Here is an 8,394-nt window from a genome sequence, read left to right as displayed (position 1 = left end):
CTGCTGCATTCTGGATGAGTTGTGGGGTCTGATGGCAGACGCTGGGAGGCCGGCCAAGAGGGAATTGCAGTAGTCCAGGCGGGACAGAACCATCGCTTGGACCAGGAGCTGGGTCGAGTAGGGGGTGAGAAAGGGGCGGATTCTCCGTATGTTGTATAGGAAGAACCTGCATGACCGGGTCACCGCCACAATGTTCTCGGAGAGGGACAGTCTGCTGTCCATCACCACGCCGAGGTTCCTTGCACTGGGTGACGGCATGAGTGTGGTATCCCCGAGGGAAATGGAGAGATCCAGATGGGGAGAGGTTTTAGCAGGGATGAATATCATTTCAGTCTTGCCTGGGTTGAGCTTTAGATGGTGGTTGTCCATCCAGCTCTGGATGTCCCTCAGGCAAGCAGAGATACGGGCTGAAACCTGCGAATCAGACGGCGGGAACGAGACGAAGAGTTGGGTATCGTCCGCGTAGCAGTGGTAGGATAGCCCATGTGCAGTGATCACAGGGCCAAGGGAGCGAGTGTAAAGAGAAAAAAGAAGCGGGCCTAGGACTGAGCCCTGGGGAACTCCTGTGGCGAGGGGCCGAGGTGTCGATACCGAACCAGCCCAGGCAACCTGGAAGGAGCGACCAGAGAGGTAGGACTCAATCCAGTCCAGGGCTGTGCCACAGATGCCCGTTGCCGACAGGGCAGACAGGAGGATGGAGTGATCCACAGTGTCGAAGGCAGCAGAGAGATCTAGAAGAATGAGGACAGAGGAGAGGGAGGCTGCTCGTGCGGCATGGAGTGACTCACTGGCGGAGAGGAGCACAGTCTCTGTCGAGTGGCCTGATCTGAAGCCAGACTTATGGGGGTCTAGCAGGTTGTTGTTAGAAAAGAAAGAAGAAAGAAGAAGAGTAGAAGCGGCTCGTTCAATAGTTTTAGAAAGGAAAGGAAGAGGAGATACCGGGCGGTAGTTCTGGATGATGGAGGGATCCAGAGTAGGTTTTTTTAGCAGCGGAGTGATGTGGGCCCTCTTGGAGGATGCCGGAAAACAGCCGGAAGACAGGGAGGAGTTGACAAGGGAGGTGACAAATGGGAGAATGTCAGGTGTGATAGTTTGGAGAAGAGAAGAGGGGATAGGGTCAAGGGCACAGGTTGTAGGGCGGTGGCAGAGCAGGAGTTGAGAAACATCAGAGTCTGTAAGGGGGGAGAAAGTGGAAAAGGAAGGGATGGGCCTAGAGGGGGGGAAGGGCACAGTGAGGGGGGCGGTGGTTGTAAAGGATCTACGGATGACTGTGACCTTCTCATCGAAGAAATCAGCAAAGTCATCAGCAGCAAAGGAGGACTGAGGAGGAGGAGGCGGTGCATTGAGGAGAGAGGAGAAAATAGAGAAAAGTTTCCGGGGGTTAGAACCGGAGTTCTGAATTTGTGTTTGAAAGTATTTTGCTTTGGCGGCAGTGACAGCGGAAGAGAATGCCGCCAGGAGAGACTGGTAAGTCGTGAGGTCTGAAGCGTCTCTGGATTTCCTCCACTTCCTCTCCGCTGCGCGGAGGCTGGCCCTGGAGGTACGGAGGGTGTCAGATATCCAAGGACTGGGAGGGGATGTGCGAGGTGGCTTTGAGACAGGCGGACAGAGAGAGTCAAAGGCGGAGGAGAGAGATGAAAGGAGGGTGGCAGATGCAGAGTCAGTGGGGAGTTTGAAGAAGGATTCAAGAGGGGGGAGTGAGGTGATGACGGTGCTGGCGAAGGAAGAGGGTGAGAGGGAGCGGAGGTTACGGCGGGCTGAGGAAGTGTGGGTGGGAGGAGGGGGAGGAGGATGGGGAGGAAGAGGGAGGGAGAATGAGATGAAGTGGTGATCAGATGTGTGCAGAGGGGTAACCGTGAAATCGGAGCATGAGCAGTTCCTCACAAAGACAAGGTCTAGGACATTGCCCGCCTTGTGGGTTGGAGGAGAGTGTTGCAGGGAGAGGCCGAAGGAGTGGATTAGCGGTAGGAAGGCAGCAGCCTGGGAGGCTTCTAGGTGGATGTTGAAGTCTCCAAGGAGAATCAGTGGGGTGCCATCCTCAGGGAAGGAGCTGAGAAGGGTGTCTAGCTCATCAAGGAAGTTTCCCAGGGGCCCTGGAGGACGGTAGATAACTGCAATGAAAAGGTTAGTAGGGTAGGATACTGCAACAGAATGGAATTCAAACGTGGATATGGACAGGTCAGAGAGGGCGAGAACAGAGAATTTCCACGAGGGGGAAATTAAAAGACCAGTACCACCGCCAGGGCCGGAAGGGCGGGGAGTGTGTGAGAAGGAGAAGGAGGATGAGAGGGCAGCGGGAGTGGCGATGTTGTCAGGTGTGATCCAGGTCTCCGTGAGGGCAAGGAATTGTAGGGACTTACGCAGGGATGAAGTCAGCCTTCCGAGTGGCAGACTGGCAGTTCCATAGTCCCCCTGTGACAGCAAAGTCCTCACAAGGGGTCAGCGGGGGGTAGCTGAGGTTCGAGGGGTTCCGACGCCGTGGAGGCCCACGTCGCAGGGGGGGTCTTCGAGGGAGAGAGCAGACTGGGATGGGGTGAAACATAACATCACAAACTGGGACGGAGTGACGCTAGCGTCGCTCTGACATGCCTATTTAAATGACCTACAATTGCTCACAAGCAATATGAAATCAAAGCTAATCTACTGATAAATTCCACAGCTATTTAAGCTATTTAAGACAAATGTTCAATCACTCTATAGGTATGCAACCAGTAGAAGTGATTAACAGGTAACAGACAAACAAACTGGCTCAAGCCCTAACCCTTGCTGTTCAAATAAGCAATTTAAAAATCAACGTTACCGCGTCTAGAGGAAAGTCCGCAGTGATACTAAACACCTGGTCAGAATGATGCACTTACTGACTAATGACAACTTTCGCGAGTCTAATATACGCTAGCGTCGCTCTGACACGCCTATTTAAATGTCACTGCTGAAGAAATTATGTTTAGGCTTCCGAACATAATTTCTGCCCAAGTTAAACACAAGAAGATTGAGGATCCGTTCAACTAACTAACTTTACCGAGTATAGTAGCCCAACCCATATCCCCCCTTTTATGCCAAAGCCCAGCCATGTGCCCCACATAAATCTCAGGTCATGACTAGGGTTGTGCTCCCAGGTTCAAATGACACTGGTTTCCTCATTCACAGCAACGGCAAACACAGGTTCCTCATTCATTGCTTTAGTGTGAAAGAGGTATTTGATAATACCAGTTTGCCTCCCAGAGAGGCAGTTCTTGAACTCAGTTTCAGAACTTGCCTCCCCCTGACAGACAGAGAAGCCTAACAGACTCATGGGCATGACAGCACGCTGGCTCTGCTTCCACCATGCAGCACACCTCTCTGTACACCTTTCTACCACAACCACAACTGTTTCCACATTTTACCTTTGTTGTAAAATTAAACAGTTTTTTTCCACTACAACCGCACTACCTCTTGCCTCATCTGTGCAACGTGCCCATAGTGCTGCATGACATACAAACACATACATGCACAAATGTGCACACACACACATACACACACACACACTCTCACACACTCACACACACACACACACACACACACATACACACAGGTTATGTCTGATCAGGGCTCATATGAGCTGTCTGAGGAAGCCCAGCTTTGGTGGATGTGGAGCTGTTGGTTCAGTGAAAGACACACTTCTCCCTCCTCTAATCCAGTAAAAATGTATGTGCAGCACAGGGAGAACACAGTGCTCTTTTTACAGTTAAAAGGCTGAACCAAAAGCCACTCTCATTATCTTGTTAATCGTAATTCATTGTATTATAGTACAGTATTAACTGTGTATTTTCACAAATAATCACTATAATCAAACGGGAAATAACATTTTCTCTTGTTGAACTGAGTGTTCGTACACGGAACTTTGTCACCTAATACATTACCTGTTTGAACAGCCAATAATATCTGCCCCTGACTTGTGACCTCCTACTGGAAAATGATCAGCTCAAGTCCTCCTACTCTGTCCACTTTGAGTTTTACAGTGCAGGGTACAACAGGGTCTCAACCAGAGGAGAGACTGAAGGACAGAAGAGCTCAGATACAGCGATGGCATCCCTCTGTGTTATTCTTGTGTTTTTCAGCAAACTGTGTAAGTGTATACTTGTTTCTGACTTCTTGACCAAAATAATTTTACAATCATTTTAAGTAGTGTACAGAGATTACACGGAGAATGGTGGGTGCTTTTGTTTTGTTTCCCCCCCCCCCATTGTCAGTGAAGTTGAAATATTGCTTTCTGTTGGCTTCCAGGTGGTCTGCTTGGGCAGAGTGTAGTTCAGCCCAACGCTCTGGTGACAGCTCAGCTTGGAGACACTGTGATTCTCCCGTGTTTCTGTTCTGATATGGAAGGAGCGGCCACGATCAGTTGGATAAAGCAACCACTTGGACAGAAGCCTCAGTCTGTCGCAATGATGGTGAACTATCAATCCGATGCTGTGTTTTTCAATGAGTTTAAAAACAGTACACGTCTCAGAGCTAAGAAAGCAGAGGGAAGCTTTAACCTGACTGTCTCAAAGGTAGAGCCATCAGATTCAGCAACATACTACTGCACTTTTACATTCTTCGGTGAGATCAGCTTTGGAGATGGAAGTACCTTAATGGTGACGGGTAAGCATTAATTTTATTTATCCCATAGCCTAACTTGTCGAAATTGTTTTTTGTCATTCTATGTTATAAATTGAATCTATGGTTATGCTTCTTTTTTCTAATACATTTAGGAAAATTAAGTATTGATTCAATTTATCTGACAAAAACACTCTGAAGTCTCTTGCCATAAAATGTATATTTACAATATGAACTGTTTATGGTGATGCTTTAACCAAAAGAAGAGCTGCCATTTGCTGTACATCATAAAGGCCACGTATATATACTCAGTGAGCACTTGACTAGACTTTTTTTAGACTTAATACGTCTTCTGTGTCACGTTTCAGGTCTGTCTCGCCATGTTTTATGTTTATTCATGTTGTCTTAGTCACGTAGTGTCTCCATGTATTATGTTAGTCTAGGTTCGTCATGTTGTTTAGTTATGTTTCATTACGATTTATTTTCTTGTCATGTTTAGTTATGTCTCGTTACGATTTATTTTCTTGTCATGTCTAGTTATGTTTTCATACGATTATATTCCTGGTTATGTTTTGTGGTTATCGTCTTAGTTTCGCGTTGTGTCATGTTTTGTTTCATGTTTATTGTTACGTTAACTGGTCGTTGTTATGCATACACTTTTACATGTTTTTCCGCAAACCTTGCGTTCCGCCTTTTCTCTCTCTCTCTCTCTCTCTCGTTCTGTCCTTCACTCCCCTAATGTTTCTATTTGTCTATTTACTAAAACTACTAACGCTAGATCAGGATTGGGTAGAAACTAACAAGACTAATCATGTGTTCATGTCACCTTACGTTTCTCGTGCATGTCATTTACTAATTTACTAATGCTAGGGCAGGATAGGTTTATTACTAACGATTACTAATCTCCTTGTTAAACTTGTCATCCATCGCACCTGTTTTCCATTTCCTTGCTACGCTCTAACTAATTGTCTACACCTGTCTACACCTGCATTTATAGCCCAGTCGCGCAACTGTTCACTGCGAAATTGTCTGCCTCTGTTTTTTCACGCAACTCTTGAGCATTATTTACTGTTTGATTACACGTTACGATCCGCGCCTGTTTACTGACCATCGACTATTGATTTCTGTTTTGTGACCTTCGTTTTGTTTCTCGACTACGTCCCCGCCTACCGTTTTTGTACTTTTGCCCCGCTGATTGTTTCATGGTTTCGACTCCCGCTTCGCCCACGACTACGCCTCTGCCTGCCGTCCGCCTGTTCATCTGCCCCGCTGACAGCTCTCCTGCTACCGGACCTCCCTGCACGCCTACCGACTACGAGATTGCCTCTTCCCTCGGCACCGTGCTTTTTGTTTGTTTTGTATTTGTTTGGCTGGATCTTCGTGTATGGACTTTGCTTGTATTGACTACGCTCCTGGGACTCGTCCCGAATAAAGCCCTAATGGGACTTTATTTTACTATTGTTTCTGAGTCGTGCATTTTGGGTCCAACCCCCACGCACCCGTCTCATTCTGCTGGTGTAGCCTGTCCATTTAGAGGATTGACATGTGTGATTTGTATGATGTATATCACACTCTTATTAATTTTCAGTGTGTTAATGGTTAATGGTTGCCATTTATATAGTGAGGGCGGCACGGATGGTGCAGTGGGTAGCACTGCCGCCTCACAGCAAGGAGGTCCTGGGTTTGAATCCCCGTCGGCCGGGGCCTCTCTGTGCAGAGTTTGCATGTTCTCCCCGTGTCTGCGTGGGTTTCCTTCGGGTCCTCCAGTTTCCTCCCACAGTCCAAAGACATGCAGGTTAGGCTGATTGGAGAGTCTAAATTGCCCGTAGGTATGAGTGTGTAAGTGAATGGTGTGTGTGCCCTGCGATGGACTGGCGACCTGTCCAGGGTGCATTCCTGCCTTTCGCCCAATGTATGCTGGGATAGGCTCCAGCCCCCCTGCAACCCTGTTCAGGATAAGCGGGTCATGATAATGGATGGATGGATTTATATAGCGCCTTTATCCAAAGCGCTGTACAATTGATTCTTCTCATTCACCCATTCATACTCACACTCACACACCGACGGCGATTGTCTGCCATGCAAGGTGCCGACCAGCTCGTGAGGAGCATTTGGGGGTTAGGTGTCTTGCTGAGGGACACTTCGACACAGCCCAGGCGGGGGATCGAAGCGGCAACCCTCCGACTGCCAGACGACTGCTCTTACTGTCTGAGCCACATCGCCCCATTTAACATAACATTGCTTATAGACATGATCATTTATATTGCACAACCTGCATCTGAATCACACATATGTGCAAAAACATCCATCCATCCATCCATTATCTGAACCCGCTTATCCTGATCAGGGTCACAGGGGGGCTGGAGCCTATCCCAGCATACATTGGGCGAAAGGCAGGAATACACCCTGGACAGGTCGCCAGTCTATCTCAGGGCACACACACCATTCACTCACACACTCATACCTACGGGCAATTTAGACTCTCCAATCAGCCTAACGTGCATGTCTTTGGACTGTGGGAGGAAACCGGAGTACCCGGAGGAAACCCACGCAGACACGGGGAGAACATGCAAACTCCGCACAGAGAGGCCCCGGCCGACGGGGATTCGAACCCAGGACCTCCTTGCTGTGAGGCGGCAGTGCTACCCACTGCACCATCCGTGCCGCCTGTGCAAAAACATGCTGCACTTTATATTATAATCGGTGGAGTCATCTTCAGCTCTCTGTATAACCTACAATAATACAAAGACAGACTGTATTTCTATGTAAACCTTACACAGTGGAATCCAAAGGACAATTCTGTATTGAGTGTAATGAGTGCTAACTTTTGACAGGGCCAGAGTCCCAGAGCAGGACAGTAGTGCTGCAGCAGCCCGAGTCTGAGTCAGTGCAGCCAGGAGACTCTGTGACTCTGCAGTGTACAGTACACACTGAGACCTGTGTAGGAGAACACAGTGTGCACTGGTTCAGACCGGGCTCAGGAGAGTCCCCTCCAGGAATCATTCACACCCAAGGACACAGGAGTGATGAGTGCCAGAGGAGCTCTGGGACTGTGTCTCCCACACAGAGCTGTGTCTACAACTTCCCCAAGAGGATCCTCAGCCTCTCTGATGCTGGGACTTACTACTGTGCTGTGGCCACCTGTGGGGAGATCCTGTTTGGGAACGGGACCAAGCTGGACTTTAAGGGTAGGAACAAAATCAATCATGAAATGAAAACTTTCTTGTGAGGCTAGAGCAAAACAATTTATGAATATTTAGTTTAAATTATTAGAATATTCATCAGATGTCATTAGATCATTGTTTAACATTTGGCAATTTTGTATTTTGTCACTTTGTAATAGTTTTCATATCCTCCATCTTATTATTATGCAGATCAATTCTTTACACTGGTTATTTTTGATCTTCTTGAAGATTAATTTTTTCCCAAAAATTCCAAGTCAGCGTTCTAGAACTATATTGCCTTCCATTATTTGTAATGATTGTGACATCAGCATTAGAATGTTCAGTTTAATCACATACAGTATTTGAGCTCACATATTAATTGGTTAATATTACTCGTGAAGTGCTCTAAACTAAATCTTGTTTTAAAATATAAGAAAATAAAGTCCTCCGATATGGCTTGGCGGCAGCTTTGATGTTGAGTGTGATTGTGAATATCACCCTCACTCTGAGCAGGAGAAAAAACTGTGAGAACTGCAAAGGTAAGAGACCAAGGTATCAATGTGTGGTACATGTAATATGTATTATTTAACAGCTTATAGACAATTAAATTTGTGTTGCATGAAAAAGTATGATGCATACACAATATTATAGCATA

At 47.2% G+C, this 8,394-nt stretch overlaps 1 protein-coding gene across 1 annotated transcript; it reads left to right on the top strand.

Annotated features, from left to right (window-relative positions):
* The first annotated feature begins 1,705 nt into the window (after positions 1-1,705).
* On the top strand, positions 1,706-7,804 carry LOC133119551 (uncharacterized). The gene is made up of 3 exons (XM_061230058.1): positions 1,706-1,730; positions 4,264-4,620; positions 7,410-7,804. Exons 1-3 carry the CDS (start codon positions 1,706-1,708, stop codon positions 7,802-7,804), a joined length of 777 nt encoding a protein of 258 aa, XP_061086042.1.
* The last annotated feature ends 590 nt before the right edge of the window (positions 7,805-8,394 follow it).

This window comes from Conger conger, unplaced genomic scaffold (genome assembly GCF_963514075.1).
Source record: "Conger conger unplaced genomic scaffold, fConCon1.1 SCAFFOLD_66, whole genome shotgun sequence".
NCBI classification, from domain to species: Eukaryota; Metazoa; Chordata; class Actinopteri; order Anguilliformes; family Congridae; genus Conger; species Conger conger.
This window is presented reverse-complemented; position numbering and strand designations above follow the sequence as displayed.